Raw genomic sequence first — 18292 nt, 5'->3', positions numbered from 1 at the left:
TGTAGCTGCCCTGCAGCCTTGATTAGCAGGGTCAGAACAAGCACAGGCAAAAAAGGCATTGAATTGTAGTCAACAACAAAGCCCCGGTCTAGTCAGGACTTGTTACAGCTGATGGCCACCAAGTGTAGAGGAAAGAAGACTAGACTGAGAGCTTGCATAGCAGCCCCGATGGGATGGGACATGAAGCAAAACCACTGTAACTACCAGCCTCAATCTCCTCATCTGAAAACGGAGCAAATGGAATCACTGAGGTCCTTTTCGATGCTAACATTGTGTTGTATAGAGAAAATGACTCATTGTATTAGACATATTATTTCTTTTAGCTTTCATTCCCTAAAATAATTATTTACCATTTATTGTTTAAAGAAATGGGCCATATGGCACATTTTAGCAATGTGATTATTTAGAAAAGGGTACACTTGACTGTTAAAGTTTGATTGTGGATGTGTATGTACATGAATAAGTCACCCAATCTTGTTTAAATTATCGGTGACAACTGCCAGATTTGCAAACACTAGGTATTAGGAGAATATAACACTTTTCAGTGACTTCATGGGATATTGCTTAATAAGCAGAACCTGGAAGATGTCTCTGTTTCTGTTTCACTGTCTCTGTCTCCTTTTCTCTGTTTCTCTCTCTCTCTCTCTGTCTCTCACATACACACACACACACACACACACACACACCCCTCCAACCTAGGAAGAATATGCAATACAATATAATTACAGATTCCCAGGCAAGATGGTCGAATAGGAACAGCTCCTGTCTGCAGCTCCCAGCAAGACCAATGCAGAAAGTGGGTGATTTCTGCATTTCCAACTGAGATACTCAGTTCATCTCACTGGGACTGGTTACACAGTGGGTGCAGCCCATGGAGGGCAAGCAGAAGCAAGGTGGAGCATTGTCTCACCTGGGAAGTGCAAGGGGTTGGAGAACTCCCTCCCTTAGCCAAGGGAAGCCATGAAGGACCATGCCATGAGGGGTGGTGCACTCCAGCCCAGATACTATGCTTTTCCCATGGTCTTCACAATCCACAGGCCAGGAGATCCCCTTGGGTGCCTACACCACAAGGGCCTGGATTTCAAGCACAAAACTGGGTGGCCATTTGGGCAGACACTGAGCTAGTTGCAGGAGTTTTTTTCATACCACAGTGGTGCCTGGGAATGCCAGCAAGACAGAACCATTCACTCCCCTGGAAAGGGGGCTGAAGCTAGGGAGCCAAGTGGTCTTGCTTGGCAGATCCCACCCCCGTGGAGCCCAGCAAGCTAAGATCCACTGGCTTGAAATTCTCACTGCCAGCATAGCAGTCTGAAGTGGAATTGGGACACTCAAGCTTGGTGGGGGGAGGGGCGTCTGCCATTAATGAGACTTGAGTAGGCAGTTTTCTCCACACAGTGTAAACAAAGCTGCAGGGAAGTTCAGTCTGGGTGGAGTCCACCGCAGCACTGCAAAGTCACTGAAGCCAGACTGCCTCTCTAGATTCCTCCTCTCTGGGCAGGGCATCTCTGAAAGAAAGCCAGCAGCCCTGGTCAGGGGCTTATAGATAAAACTCCCATCTCCTGGGGACAGCACCTGGGGGAAGGGGCAGTTGTGGGCACAGCTTCAGCAGACTTAAACATTCCTGCCTGCCAGCTCTGAAGACAGCAGCAGATCTGCTAAGGGAGAGACTGCCTCCACAAGTGGGTCCCTGACCCCCATGCCTCCTGATGGAGAGACACCTCCCAGCAGGGGTCGACAGACACTGCATACAGGAGAGCTCTGGCTAGCATCTGGCAGGTGACCCTCTGGGATGAAGCTTCCAGAAGTAGCACGAGGCAGCAATCTTTGCTGTTCTGCAACCTCTGCTGGTGATAACCATGCAAACAGGGTCTGGAGTGAACTCCCAGAAAACTCCAGCAGACCTGCAGAAGAGGGGCCTGACTTTTAGAAGTAAAACTAACAAACGGAAAGCAATAGCATCGACATCAACAAAGAGGATGATCATGCAAACACTCCATCCAAAGGTCACCAACAGCAAAGACCAAAGGTAGATAAATCCACAAAAATGAGGAAAAACCAGTTCAATAAGGCTGAAAATTCCCAAAATCAGAATGGCTCTTCTCCTTCAAAGGATCACAACTCATCACCAGCAAGGGAACAATACCGAATGGGGAATGGGTTTGACGAATTGAGAGAAGTAGGCTTCAGAAGATGGGTAATAACAAACTCCTCAAAGCTAATGGAGCATATTGTAACCTAATGCAAAGAAGCTAAGAACCTTGATAAAAGGTTAGAGGAATTGCTAACTAGAATAACCAGTTTTGAGAAGAACACAAATGACCTGATGGAGCCGAAAAACACAGCACAAGAACTTCATCAATAGCCAAACTGATCAAGCAGAAGACAGGATATCAGAGAATGAAGATCAACTTAATGAAATAAAACATGAAGACAAGATTAGAAGAAAAAAAACTGAAAAGGAATGAACAAAACCTCCAAGAAATATGGTACTATGTGAAAAGACCAAATCTACTTTTGATAGGTGTACCTGAAAGTGATGGGGAGAATGGAATCAAGTTGGAAAAAATTCTTCAGGATATTATTCAGGAGAACTTTCCCAGTCTAGCAAGGCAGGCCAACATTCAAATTCAGGAAATGCAGAGACCACCACAAAGATACTCCTTGAGAAGAGCAACCCCAAGACATATAATTGTCAGATTCACCAAGGTTGAAATGAAGGAATAAATGTTAAGGGCAGCCAGAGATACACGTCAGGTTACCCACAGAGGGAAGCCCATCAGTCTAACAGCAGATCTCTCAACAGAAACCCTATAAGCCAGAAGAGAGTGGGGCCAATATTCAACATTCTTAAAGATACACATTTTCAACCCAGAATTTCATATCCAGCCAAACTAAGCTTCATAAGTGAAGGAGAAATAAAATCCTTTACAGACAAGCAAATGCTGAGGAATTTTGTCATCTCCAAGCATGCCTTTACAAGAGCTTCTGAAAGAAGCACTGAATATGGAAAGGAACAACTGGTATCAACCACTGTAAAAACAACCCAAAATGTAAAGACCATCAACACTATGAAGAAGCTGCATCAATTAATGGGCAAAATAACCAGCTAGCATCATAATGACAGAATCAAAATCACACATAACAATATTAACCTTAAATGTAAATGGTTAATGGTAAATGGGCTAAATGCCCCAATAAAAAGGCACACACTGGCAATTGGATAGAGTCAAGACCCATTGGTGTGCTGTATTCAAGAAATCCATCTTGTGTGCAAAGACACACATAGGCTCAAAATAAAGGGATGGAGGGATATTTACCAAACTAATGGAAAGCAAAAACAGCAACAACAACAACAACAAAAAAAAAAACAAGGGTTGCAATCCTAGTCTCTGATAAAACAGACTTTAAACCAACAAAGATCAAAACAGACAAAGAAGGCCATTACATAATAGTAAAGGAATCATGCAACAGGAAGCGCTAACTATCCTAAATATGTATGCATCCAATACAGGAGCACCCAGACAGATTCATAAAGCAAGTTCTTAGAGACCTACAAAGAGACTTAGACTCTCACACAATTAATAGCGGGAGACTTTAACATTCCACTGTATATATTAGACAGATCACCGAGATAGAAAATTAACAAGGATATTCAGGACTTGAACTCACCTCTTGACCTGGAAGACCTAATAGATATCTACAGAACTCTCCACACCAAATCAACAGAATATATAGTCTCCTCAGCACCACATAGCACTTTTTCTAAAATCGACGATATAACTAGAAGTAAAACACTCAGCAGCAAATGCAAAAGAATGAAAACCATAACAAACAGTCTCTCAGACCACAGTGAAATCAAATTAGAACTCAGGATTAAGAAACTCACTCCAAACCACACAACTACTTGGAAACTGAACAACCTGCTTCTGAATGACTCATGGGAAAATAATGAGATTACGGCAGAAATAAATAAATAAGTTATTTGAAACCAACAAGAACAAAGACACAATATACCATACTCTCTGGGACACAGCTAAAGCACTGCTTAGAGGGACATTTATAATATTAAATGCCCACAGGAGAAAGTAGGAAACATCTAAAATCAACATGCTAAGGTCACAATTAAAAGAATTAGAGAAACAAGAGCAAACTATTTCAAAAGCTAGCAGAAGACAAGAAATAACTAAGATCAGAACAGAACTGAAGGAGATATGAAAAATCCTTCAAAAAAAATCAATGAATCCAGGAGATGGTTTTTTGAAAAGATTAACAAAATAGATAGATGGCTAGCCAGGCAAATAAAGAAGAAAATAGAGAAGAATCAAATAGATACAATAAAAAGTGACAAAGGGGAGATAACCACTAATCCTATAGAAATGCAAACTACCATCAGAGAATACTACAAATCCCTCCACCCAAATAAACTAAAAAATCTAGAAGAAATGGATAAATTCCTGGACACATTCACCCTACCAAGACTAAACCAGGAAGAAGTTGAATCCCTGAATAGACCAACAACAAGTTCTGAAATTGAGGCAGTAATTAGTACCCTACCAACCAAAAAAAGCCCAGGACCAGAGGGACTCACAGTCAAACACTACCAGAGGTACAAAGAGGAGCTGGTACCATTCCTTCTGAAACTATTCCAAACAGTAGATAAAGAAGGACTCCTCCCTAACTCATATTTTGAGGCCAGCATCATCTGAAACCAAACCCTGCCAGAGACACAACAAAAACATGAAAATTTCAGGCCAATATCTCTGATGAACATCTATGCGAAAATCTCCAATAAAACACTGGCAAACTGAATCCAGCAGTACATTAAAAAGCTTACCCACCATGATCAAGTCAGCTTCATCCCTGAGATGCAAGGCTGGTTCAACATATGCAAATCGATGAATGTAATCCATCACATAAACAGAACCAATGACAAATTCCAAATGATTATCTCAACAGACACAGAAAAGGCCTTCAACAAAATTCAACACTCCTTCATGCTAAAAACACTCAATAAACTAGGTATTGATGGAACATATCTCAAAATAATAAGAGCTGTTTATGACAAACCCACAGCAAATATCACACTGAATGGACAAAAGCTGGAAGCATTCCCTTTGAAAACTTGCACAAGACAAGGATGGCTTCTCTCACCACTCCTATTCAACATAGTATTGGAAGTTCTGGTCAGGGCAAACAGGCAAGAGAAAGAAATAAAGCATATTCAAACAGGAAGAGAGGAAGTCAAATTGCCTCTGTTTGCAGATGATATGGTTGTATATTTAGAACACCCCATCATCTCAGTCCCAAAACTCCTTAAGCTGATAAGCAATTTCAGGATAGTTGCAGGATACAAAATCAATGTGCCAAAATCACAAGCATTCCTATGTACCAATAATAGACAAACAGAGAGCCAAATTGTGAGTGAACTCCTATTCACAATTGCTACAAAGAGAATAAAATACCAAGGAATACAACTTACAAGGGATGTGAAGGACCTCTTCAAGAACTACAAACCACTGCTCAAGGAAATAAGAGAGGACATAAACAAATGGAAAAACGTTCCATGTTCATGGATAGGAAGAATCAATATCCTAAAAATGGCCATACTGCCCAAACTAATTTATAGATTCAATGCTATTTCCATCAAGCTAACATTGACTTTCTTCACAGAATTAGAAAAAACTACTTTAAATTTCATATGGAACCAAAAAAGGGTCCGTATAGCCAAAACAATTCTAAGCAAAAAGAACAAAGCTGGAGGCATCATGCTACCTGACTTCAAACTATACAACAAGGCTACAGTAACCAAAACAGCATAGTACTTGTGCCAAAACATATATATATATAGACCAATGGAACTGAACAGAGCCCTCAGAAATAACGCTACACATCTACAACCATCTGATCTTTGATAAACCTGACAAAAGCAAGCAATGGGGAAAGGGTTTCCTATTTAATAAATGGTGCTGGGAAAATGCTAGCCATATGCAGAAAACTGAAACTGGACCCCTTCCTTACATCTTATACAAAAATTAATTCAAGATGGTTTAAAGACTTAAATGTAAAACTCAAAACCATAAAAACCCTAGAAGAAAACCCAGGCAATACCATTCAGGACATGGGCATGGACAAATACTTCATGACTAAAATACTAAAAGCAATGTCAACAAAATCCAGAATTGACAAATGGGATCTAATTAAACTAAAGGGCTTCTCTATAGCAAAAGAAACTATTATCAGAGTGAACAGGCAACCTGCAGAATGGGAGAAAATTTTTGCAACCTATCCATCCGACAAAGGGCTAATATCCAGAATCTACAAGGAACTTAAATTTACAAGAAAAAAAAAACATCAAAAAGTGGTTTAACGATATGAATAGACACTTCGTAAAAGAAGACATTTATGTGGCCAAAAATCATAAAAAATATCTCATCATCACTGGTTGTTAGAGAAATGTAAATCAAAACCACAATAAGATACCATCTCATGCCAGTTAGAATAGTGATCATTAAAAAGTAAACAACAAATGCTGAAGAGGATGTGGAGAAATAGGAATGCTCTTAACACTGTTGGTGGGAGCGTAATTTAGTTCAATCATTGTGGATGATAGTGTGTCAATTCCTCAAGGATCTGGAACTAGAAATACCATTTGATCCAGCAATCCCCTTACTGGGTATATACCCAAAGGATTATAAATCATTCTACGATAATGACACATGCACTCCTACTTTTATTGCGGCACTATTCACAATAGCAAAGACTTGGAACCAACCCAAATGCCCATCAATGTTAGATTGGATAAAGAAAATGTGGCACATAAACATCATGGAATACTATGCAGCCATAAAAAATGAGTTAGTGTCCTTTGCAGGGACATGGATGAAGCTGAAAACCATCATTCTCAGCAAACTAACACAAGAACAAAAAGCCAAACACTGCATGTTCTCACTCATAAGTGGGAGTTGAACAATGAGAACATATGGGCATAGGAAGGGCAACATCATACACTGGGGCCTGTTGGGGGATGGGGCCAAGGGGAGGGATAACATTAGGAGATATACCTAATGTAGATGATGAGTTGATGGGTGTAGCAAACCATCATGGCACATGTACACCTATGTAACAAACCTGCATGTTCTGCACATGTATCCCAGAACTTAAAGTATACATATGAAAAAAGAATGTAAATAAATCATGGAGATTAATGGCAAATACTCAAGATCTGCAAAGGAATTTTGGGGTGGATTTATTCACCAATGTGCCATGTGTGTAATCTGCCTTCGTAAATGTCAACTGAGAAGCACGTAAGCAGACAATGAACTTGATTCAGAGAGAGACAAAAAAAATCTTAGGAAGTTTAATTATTGATGTTAGTATCACTTTTCTATTTGAAAAACTAGGAAGACAAAGACTGACATTTGATGTATCAACATACTCTGGTGGTAAAAAATAAAAATAAAAAGTCCTATTTTACACCAGTATATATATATATATACACAATTACAAACTTTTCTAAATTCCCTCACTTGCATATTTTTTGGACAATTTGAATAATCATTCCACTTCAGCCAGTATCATGTTCCTGAAGAAAAATAGATGAAGGGAAAAATAGGTCTAACTTTTACTGAGAGAAAATAAGAGAAAAGATTATATACTTCTTATTTTTCTCTCCTACCCCTGACTTCCTAAGCACTGATGTTGATTATGTACTTGTTAAATTGAATAACAAGAAAATAATAACACTACTAATCAATTCGGAAGAGAAGGTCCTACCAAAATAAAATAGCTAAGTGTTACAACCATAGAAGAATTAATTTATTGTGGCAGGATAATGAGGACCAAGCAAAATGTTAGATTGGCTCTAGAATTTTAAATTCAATTCTAGAGAAGAATAGCTAAACCTGCCTGCAAAATTATGGGAAACATAGAAGGATGTAGTGCCATCAATTTATTTTCATTTCTTTCTAACCACAAAGACAAGATAAGGAAACAAGATGAGGCAGAAATTCTCATTTCTCAGACTCGATCATTAAATTTCTCACAGTACTGAAGAATATATGTACATTTTTCTGGAATGTGTTATAATTAAAGTACTATAAATGAAAACACTATTCCAAGAAGTGTCAATTAGTTTGAACTGTGTGATTGAAACTGCTAAGTATTATTTTATAAATATTTTTCCTTCTTACTAAAAAAGGAAGCCCCCCCGCCTTTGTTTTTTGAGACAAGGTTTGGCTCCATCTCCCAAGCTGGAGTGCATTGGCATGATCTTGGCTAACTGCAACCTCCGTCTGACAGGTTCAAACAATCCTCCCATTTCAGCCTCCCAAGTAGCTGGGACTACAAGCACTCACCACCACACCTGGCTAATTTTTGTATTTTTTATAGATATGGGGTTTTGCCATATTGCTCACGTTGGTCTCGAACTTGTGAGTTCAAGTGATCTGCATGCCTTGGCCTTTCAGATTGCTGGAATTACAGGCATAAGCCACCATGTCCAGCAAAGCTCTTAATTTTTAGTTAAGCATAAAGTCATTAAGAATAAAGACTATAATACCCAGCTTTCTTTGCAGCAAAGTTGGGGGTGGACCAAGTTTTGGCTAATGAGATGTAAGCAGAAGTAGTGTGTGTACTTCTGAGGCATATCCTTAAAGGAAAGAAACACTCCTTTTGTTCCTTTTCCACCTCCAAGGTCAGAATACAAAACCAATGGCTGACGCTTCAGCAGCCATTTTGAGTCATGTTATGGTCTTGAAAATGGTGGCCACAGAGGATGAAGCAACAAGAGAGGAGTCTCGGTCCTTGTCTCTAGGGAAATCACATCCAGCTCTTTGCTGACTCTCTCCAGAATTTTGAAATAAAAAGAGAAATATACCTCTATCTTATTTAATCTATTGTCATTTTTCATTTTCTGTCACTTGTAGGTAAGCCTAATCCTAACTAACATAGACTAAGTTGTCTGCCAAAGCAAATTCTATGAGAAGAAATGGATAGATTATTGGGTCCTTAATAACTCTGAAGAGGAAAGGAAACACATGCCTTACATGGAAAATGATTCAATGTTTTTAGTCAATCAAAGAAACAAGAACAAAATTCTGAGTTAAGAATTGACATTGTTCAAATCCCAGTTAGGTGACTTTCAGCTTTGGATTCTTCCTTCCTGTCTCCTTGTCCATTCCCTTTCTTTCTCTTTCTCTTCCTCACCTTCTCTCCATTTCCCTCTCCCTTCCTTTCTACCTTCTATTCTTTTCTTCTTTTTACTTAACTTAGCTATCAAGTTTAAACTACAGCATATTTTGGATTATTTAAATATTTCAGTTTTTAAAAATGTTTAGCATTTAACAAGATTCTTACCCTTTGTATGAATGCAAGTTCAAGAAAGATGATTCATTTTTTTGCTTGTCACCACATTTTTCCACAAATACCAATATTTAAGAAGCTGTATCCACCTTCAAGAAGTGGCCTTTTTCTTTTAGTCTTCAATAAGAAGCTAAGCTCTTTAAGATGAAAAAGAGACACTACCTATAACTTTAGAATTTTTTGATAATTCCATTTTTTTGAGAATTCTTTATTGATAAATACATTCTTCTAATAATTAAAACATATCTATTTCTTCTCTCTCTCTCTCTCTCTCTTTTTAGAGACAGGCTCTTGCTCTATTGCCTAGGCTGGAGTGTAGTAGTGCACTCACTGCAGCCTCTAATTCCTGGGCTCAAGTAATCTTCTTCCCTCAGTCCCTAAAGTGGCTGGGATCATAGGTATGTGCCACCACACTTGGCTAATTTAAAGATTTTTAAGGTATTTATTGTTGTTGTTGTTCGTTTGTTTGTTTTTGTAGAGATAGGGTCTCACAATTTTGCCCAAGCTGGTCTTGAACTCCTGGCCTCAAGTGATCCTCTCACCTCAACTTCCCAAAGCTTTGGAATTATAGGCATGGGCCACTGTGTCTGGTCATCTGTTCCCTTTCTAAATTGCTCACTATGTAGTTATATGAGGAGTACTTTCCTCTGTCAGTTCACTTTTGGGCATAATATCTTTCAGTTGTGGGCCTGTTTATCACAAATATTTCAACATGATTCTTAGACACTTCAACAGATCTTCTATCAAACAAATGTTACAGATAACTTTTAAATTAGATGGAAGTAAAACCCAGGCATTCAAGTTGCTATAGTTTTAAAAGAGCAATTACTTATATTTTTCCTACTTAATTCAGCTATACCTGGAAAGAATGTATCTTGGGCAAAAATGTCAAGTTAGAACATTTGCATTCTAATCAACTATGAAATTTATCCTAGTTACATAGTAAAGTGACTCAGAAAGAATAAGTGAGAATTTGCTTAAAAAATAATTAGCCAGAATAGACCACATTTGGGGACACCATTCGTTTTTAAATTAAGTAAGAAATGAAGATTTGTTTATTCTCGGCAAGATTCCTTTTTAATTTGCAAAGATTGAAAAGAGAAATTTTGGTTTTTGCTTCTCAATTTAGCAAGGAGTCATGATGGTTTTCCTCAGATTTGCAATGTACATTTTAGTTGGTTTTAATGAAGACAAATTCTTCTCAATCAGAGTTTCCCATTCATTAAGTGAGACAGATGGCAGCCTTGGCATATATTTTGTTAGAGCCAGCCTCTTGAAGCTGGCTGCCTCCCTTATTTAGGTCTATAGGAATTGCAGGGCTTATTTTTCTGAAGGAAAAATCAAAGAAATCAATATTTTGCTAGGGCAAATTGTCGAGTTGTCTTCAAAACAAATGAGCCAACCACCTCCCAGATTTGAAGTGGTAAGAAAGTGTATTTTCATTTTTTTTCATTTGAGGGACACATACCCTCGCTTTATGTGGCAGGTGGAAGGCTAAGATACTTGGGGATATACACATTTAGGGATTCTCCTAAGAGATGTTTGAGATTTCTCTGATGTGTGCTGTTCCACACCCCAAGACATTTTGTGTCCTTTGGGTAATTCTCTAACCCTCCCTATAACTCCCTTGCTTAGATTTTGCTGGCTTTGAAACATGACCAGAAGCTCAAATAAAGAAAAAGTAAGCTGGAAAGCATCCCAACTTCCTGCGGTGCTGCATGAGGTCAGCAGAAGACACTTAAGAAAAGATGCATCATTCACAGAAGATAGAAGGCACAGCCTGGGGAAGGGCTGGCCAAGGTTTATAAGACTCAGTGCTAAGGTGGCTCCAAGAGGAAAAACACTGGCTTTAAATGTTCACCTCTCCATTCCAGTCAGCACTAGAGGCTAAAGAGCAGTGGATGTCCTATCTTCAGTTTTGCCAGGGCCACTTCTGAGGAGAGCTATTGAATTTAGAACTACACCATCTCTTAAGATAGTTAAGATTCTGACCAATGAATACAAGCTAAGGGGTGCATTCATTTTCCCTTACTCTGACCAGACACACAATTGCATATGGAGAAGCTGAGGTTTGGCAAGAACACACAGTGCGTGTAGTGACCACGTCTTTGCTGAAAACCCTAATGGATATGCACAATGCAGAGTGCATTCTCTAAGACTGCAGGCAAAAGCAAGAACTGCAAACGCTCATTTCTATGGAACAGTAACTGTGACAGTACTGCATTGGAATTACTCAGATTAATGGATAATTGCCGAGTATTACTGTACAACTCTGCACTTCTATTTTTCCCTTTGTCTTACAGAAGCATAGCCCCCAAAGAGTAGCCAGGAAGATGAGAGGCAGGGAGAAGAAAAGAGAGAAGAGGAGGTGGCAGATCAATCTAACTTGTTTCTGATGAGTGGCAAATATCCAGAATGTTAGGACAATCTTTATGGACTGCTGAGGTTGGGGATTGAAACAGTTATAACTTCATATTTAAGTCAAGAAAGATTAAAAATGAAAACATATATACCATATTAAATAGCTGCCTATATTGCATATTAATAGACAAATCACTAATGTAAGGATTTTCTCCTCAAAGCTGTTTTCTGCACTTAGACAAAATTTAGATTCTGCAATGCCTACCAGAAGTATGTACAAATTCATGTGAAGATAAAATAGAAACAAAATTTAGTATGGTTCTGTTTTGTGAAATGTTAACCATGTTTTACTTGCATGTGTATGTGTGGGCGTAATTAAGTGATAGTTTAAAATATTTGAATACTCACTTTATCCTTCTGTTTTACTGATCCTCTACAGTTTTGATGTTTTATCAGCTTTTTCAATAATCGTAACAACACTAACAATAATTATTGGCATTAGTTTTGGAATTTGAATATAAAAGTTACTTTTAAATTAAAGTATTTTTTTAGTTTATTTCCAATCATTTAAACTTGGGCAACATTTTCCCAGCTGCTTTTTAAAAAAACAGAGTTTGTTGTTTCCGTCGGCTCTTCATAGTGCTTGAGTGGAAAGCAAGAGCTCCAGACAGGGTACAGGGGAGTGTTTTGACATTATTAATAATAATCACCTCCTTTAATTGTGGAGTGCTTCACCGTGTACTGAGATTTTTTTTTTTTTTTTTTTTTTTTTACATTTTTCGTTAAATTCTCACCTCACCTTTGGGAGGTAGGGATCACAGTTCCATTTCATAGATGAGGAAAACTGTAGTGCAGAGATGTCAAACACTGTCCAAGAACACGGTGGTAGATGGGACCCAAACCCCAACTTTTGCTCCCATGTTCTCTGTCCACTGGCTATGGCTCTTGACACTGTGTACAGATACAGGCTCTGGACAAGTTCACCAAATCCCTTAGGCTTCAGCCCCCTCATCTGCAGAATAGTGGCTTGGATTCCACCATCTTCAAAGTCCCTGCCAGCTTTTCTTTATTTGACTTTGGATGTATTAAGTAGAATAAAAAGTGATGGGAGTTTGTGGGTACCAGTGCATTAAAGGGGTATAATCTGGAGGCTAGTGAGTAAATTAGGTCTCCAAATGGCTCACCATGGTTGTGATGAGCTTGGAGGAATGAAGGCAAATTTTGTCACATTAAACTCTGATTCTTAACAGAGTTTCATGAAACCTACAGGCTCCAAAAGAAGAACAAGAAGAAAAGAAGACTTTTACACACATACAAACATTTGTAACAGTTTTAGGTGGTTAATAGACTGACTTCTTAGAGATGCACGGGCTGAGTTAACAACCACATATTCACAACTTTCTGGCCTACAGGGAGCTTCACTGTGGTTGTTACATGAAGTGAGCAAAACTTGTTTTCATATAAAAAATAGTGATTGAGAAGTGTGGGCAAAAGTGATGTGAAAAGAGTATATATTTTATATTTAGAAGAGATCAAATTATCAGTGATGATGAAAATTAGTACAGTGGTTGTCTGTGAGAATGTAGGCATTGCCTGAAAGAGGGCATAAGGGAATTTTCTAAAGTGACGGAAATGTTCCGCATTTTGATTGAGGCCTTGGTTACATGGATATGTACATTTTTCAAAACTAAACAAATCATACCATTAATATTTGTGCATTTTACCATATGTAAATTTTGTGCCAGTTAAAAAACACAACTGTGATGCATTTTCAAGACACTTCTTTTTTCCACCAATAATTGCTTCCCATATCATTTTCTTCATTTTTGGGAAGGAGTAGGAGAAAGAAAAGCTGATGTTGCTCAAACGTGAATTCTCCTGTAGAAGTATTTATAAAGAATGTCACAGTAGTTTCAGGCTTCTTTTGAATACCCTAAGAGCAAAGTTCCTGACTGCAGGACTATGTTTGTGATTTCTGTCCCCCAAGCTGTATGAGCTGTATGTTTAGGTCTGACAGCAGTGTCAGGAATGGAATAATGAGTAGAAAATATGGACCTCAGAGATACCCATATTCCCTCCAAAGGGGAAAGGGGCTCTACTAATCCTTTTATTCTTCCATGTGCCCACAATATGTGTATATATGTGTGTGTGTGTGTGTGTGTGTGTGTATCAGGAAAAACAAGATATGCACAAGTCTGAAAATTTATATTGCCATAATATTGTTCTGGGTTTTAAGACGTCAAGAACAAAGGAGGATTCCATGTTTTGTTTTATGGCATCGAAAAAATTACCCATATTCAATTCAAAAGCTGAATCTATTATTTGTACCCATTTATCAGCTGTCACAGGGTCTACTTTGGTGGCTGATAACCAAAGGTAAGGTCTGCTAAAACAAATTCATCAGGCCTAGAATAACTTCAACAGTCAGCAGTGCTGACTTAATATCTCCACAGCACACACTGAGATTTCTCTTAGAATTGACTGTAGAAGGTTTTCACAGATTTGATTTTTCATTTTGCATGCCTCACATTAAATATTGTTAAAAATTTAAAACCAAATTCTGTTTTTTCTTTTGTTTTTTTACAATTTACAAGTGTTCGTATAAGAAGGAAACAACTAAAAAATTACCCACCGAAGCACCTAGAACTCATCTAGAGAACAATGCTAATAATACAAAGGCTGTGACCAAAGAACTCCATGATTTGTGGGAAAGCCAGGAAGCACAGTCCAGCCTCTGGAAGGAACGTGAGGCGGGTCGGATCCACCGAGGTGCGCAGTCAATGGTCCTTTGCTCCCTAAGTCAAGTTCAGCAGCCGCATTTCTGGTTCAATGTCATTACTTATTTCGACCTAAAACAGAAAATACGAATTGCTTTCAAGAACTTCAAAGCTGACAGCTCAATATCTTTTATATTCATCCAGGCCTTTTGAAATGCAAAATAGCTCCTGGGTGCACCTGGTGCTGTCTGACTGTAGCAATAAGAAAGTTAGAAACTTGGGCCTTCCGCTTTTCAAATTAGGGCGTGGTAATTGGGCATCATCATCAGAGTGCTGGATGATTTCCTGGGAGAGAAGTGCCAACCACACAGTAATTGCTGTATGATGTGGAGTAGTCGCTATTGTTTTTCTTAAGAATAAAGATAACAGGGTAATGTTGTGTCCCCAAACTATGAGATATTCGCATAGCCTGTTCTTTCTACAGTATGCTGGTGGTTAAGTGCTCAAGATCATCCTGCTCTTGCTTTCATAACACCCAACCAATGACTCATGTTCCTTACACACATCCCATCCTGTGATGGCTACTTTTATGCGTCAGCATGGCCAGGCCATGGTGTCCAGATGTTTGGTAAAACTTCAGTTTACCTCTCACTGTAAAGGTTTTTTATTTTTATTTTTTATTTTTTGTTATTTTTTTTTGTTTTAAAAAGATATTAACATTTAAATCAGTAGACTTTGAGTAGAGCAGATTGCCCTCTGTAATGTGGGTGGGCCTCATGTAATCTGTGTAAGGCCTTAAGAGAAAAGACTGAGGTCTCTTGTGGAAGAAGAAAGTCTGCCTCCAGACTGTCTTTGGACTTGAGCTGCATCTCTTCCTTGGGCCTCCAGTCTGCCAGCCCCCAGATGCAGGCATGTGCGGACACACACACACACACACACACACAGGCACACACACACACAGAGACACACACTCTACTGGTTCTGTTTCTCTGGAGAACCCTGACTCATACAGATCCCCATCTCCAATCACTGCTGTCTCCACACTTTTGAAAACGACTCTGCTTATTCTATCCTAAGCAGTAAGCCTTTGAAATGTTAGGGCATCAGCTTCTGCATCTTTGCACAGTGTCAACCTTAACACAGTACCTACTGCGTAGTTGATACTTCATAAACATCTGTTGAACACTTTTGCTCTCACAGTTTCTCTCCTGTGAAAAGTCTTAGCTCATTCAAACCCTACTCACCTTTGAAGGTTTGGGTGAAATTTCTTCTCCACTGCAGAAGAAAATTCTTCTCCACTGCAGAAGACTTCCACTTCTCCCTCAGCCATTTTGCTTTCTCATCCTGCTAAGAGCAACTCTCAGGCTATCAGCTCTTCCCTATGTACAGCTAGTGGCATCCAGGCCTCATGATTAATTTCTTCACCCAGGCATGCAAGTTTTCTTCCTTCAACTAAATTGTAAGCATCATTCCAACACACTGCGTTTCACACTCTCTTCATAACCACATCTAGCAACTCCTTTTCCTCCACTTCAGTTTGATGACTTTATGCGTTGGAGTGAACTCTTCAGTTATAATTTGGAATGGCTGAAAAATTTCCCAACAGTTTTACTTTTTGTTTGCCACTCTTCTCATTGTACAGCATGAAGAAAATGACCACAAAATATCCACCCAAGCGCCTAGAACTCATCTAGAGAACAACTCCCTCCTGCATGCCTCAGGAGTGGGAATCCTCCAGGCCTCTCCCTGTGCCCCATCACATTTCCTCTGCTCATCTGTTCTCTACATTCTGAATATCAGTGTCTACCCTTTCTACTCCTTGGCATTTTCACAGGGATTTAAACTAAAAGAGAAAGGGATGGGATTATAATGGTGGAATAGTTTTATGCAATCTTTACATTAGAAGGAATTTTCAGGGTTTATTTTTCCATCCAATACATGAATCTCTTTGAGAGTGAGGATAAGGCAACAAGAGAAGGTGTTTTTCTTTGTTAGCAGTAGTGTCAGTGAGGGTTTGGGGGAACTTCTAGGTACCCATTACATTTATCTTTAATGCCAGCTCTGCCTCTAGTTAATATTTTCTGCTTCTGGGCTTTAGCAACATGGATTGATGAAGCAGTGAAACAGGCTGAGCCTGTTCCTATGATGTCAGGTAGGAATTCTGACAGTGTTACTTCAGGAGCTGGGAAACATGTCTGTGAGGAGTTTTTGCAGAAAACAGTGAGGCAACTCCGAAAGGGAGCATTCAAAGGAAAACCTACTGGCAAACCTGTGTTAGGCTTTATTAGCAGATTGACTTTTAAAAAATCAAACAGGGCTGGGCACAGTGGCTCACACCTGTAACCTCAGCACTTTGGGAGGCCAAGGCTGGTGGATCATCTGAGGTCAGGAGTTTGAGAGCAGCCTGACCAAAGTGGTGAAACCCCGTCTCTACTAAAAATACAAAAAATTAGCCAGGCGTGGCAGCAGGCACCTGTAGTCCCAGCTACTAGAGAGGCTGAGGCAGGAATCCCTTGAACCTGGGAGGTGGACGTTGCAGCGAGCTGAGGTCACGCCATTGTACTCCAGCCTGGGCAAAAAGAGCGAAACTCCATCTCAAAAAAAAAAAAAAAAAAAGTCAGACACAAAAGTAGACAGATTAGTATTATGAATCTCTATGCATTCATCACTCAGCTTCAACTAAAATGAAAGTTATACTATTAAAGTTTCACCTATCAACTAGCACCCCCATGCCTTTTTTGGCTAGAGTATTTAAAATAAAATCCCAACTATTATGTTCTTTCATTCATATCTCTATGCATTTCTAACTCAGTGATTCTTAACCAGTCGACACTTGCCAGTATCTGGAGACAGCAATGGTTGTTGCAGTTTGGTAGGGAATGGTGTTAACATGGCATCTAGGAGGTACAGGCCAAGAATGCTGTTAAGTATCCCACAGTGGCACAGATCCACTGCACATAATTACCTTGTCCAAAGTCAAAAGTGTAGAGGTTGAAATAACCTGCTCAATTGGTAAGAATTTCTTTTCTTCTTTTTACCTATTCATTAGCATACCTATCAAAATTGACAAAAATTTCTTAACATCATTTAATACCCAGCCCATAATCACTTTACCCAATCATCTAGAAATATCTCGTTACAATTGGTTTGTTGAAATTATACCTTACATGTCTGGAAGCATCACTATGAAGTGCATATATTTATAATTTTCACTAATAACAAGGTAAATATAAAACTGATTCATTAAAAATCTTTCATGAGAATTCAAAGGATACAGAATTTTGTGAAATGTAGTATTTTTACTTAAGCATCTTTTTTTTTTCTTTTTATTTCTACCCCTCAGTCTATTATTTTATAAACCAGTTGATACATAAATAGTTTCTTTGGGGATGATAGATTACTTACACATTTTCTATGTAGTAAACATGTATGTGTATGTGTGTGGGTGTGTATCCAACTATTTGTTGGAGTGATTCCTATGATTGAGAACTGCCTGGGCCAAATTTATGCAAAAATCTACATTTTTGTGTAAACTCCCCATGATTAGGGTAACTTGCCCCAGTATTTGAGAATTCTTCATTTCCTAAAGCTGTACAAACATCAGATATCAATATATGTAAGCATCAATAATGTAATTTATAATGAAATTCTTTCTCAGCTATTAATGTTAACCATATTATCTTCATATAGCCTTACAACTCATTTGTGCTATTGCATTTTCCTCTGTTCCTTTTATTTTCACTTCTCTTGTAATGTTAGTCTCTTAGTACTGATTTCTGAAGAGTACATTTACAATTAAAGATATTAACATTTTGTCAAGAATTGCAAATATATTTTTTCTCATTCGTTTTACT

General features: G+C 38.7%; 1 protein-coding gene across 3 annotated transcripts in view; it reads right to left on the bottom strand.

Moving 5' to 3' along the window:
* Positions 1 to 18292, bottom strand: part of NKAIN3 (sodium/potassium transporting ATPase interacting 3) — a 764304-nt gene that overhangs the window by 23372 nt on the left and 722640 nt on the right. Inside the window, exon 7 of one of the 3 annotated variants that reach the window (XM_073018120.1) lies at positions 14476 to 14570. The exons of 1 other annotated variant lie outside the window; for it this stretch is intronic. In XM_073018120.1, the coding sequence (XP_072874221.1) occupies positions 14517 to 14570 (54 nt within the window). In that variant the 3' untranslated portion in view covers positions 14476 to 14516. Of the gene's footprint in view, positions 1 to 14475; positions 14571 to 18292 lie in introns of those variants that run through there. One more of the 3 variants, XM_073018122.1, reaches the window with a different exon arrangement.

This window comes from Chlorocebus sabaeus, chromosome 8, assembly GCF_047675955.1.
Source record: "Chlorocebus sabaeus isolate Y175 chromosome 8, mChlSab1.0.hap1, whole genome shotgun sequence".
NCBI classification, from domain to species: domain Eukaryota; kingdom Metazoa; phylum Chordata; class Mammalia; order Primates; family Cercopithecidae; genus Chlorocebus; species Chlorocebus sabaeus.
Note: the sequence above shows the minus strand (reverse complement) of the source record. Positions and strands in the feature narration are given on the sequence as shown.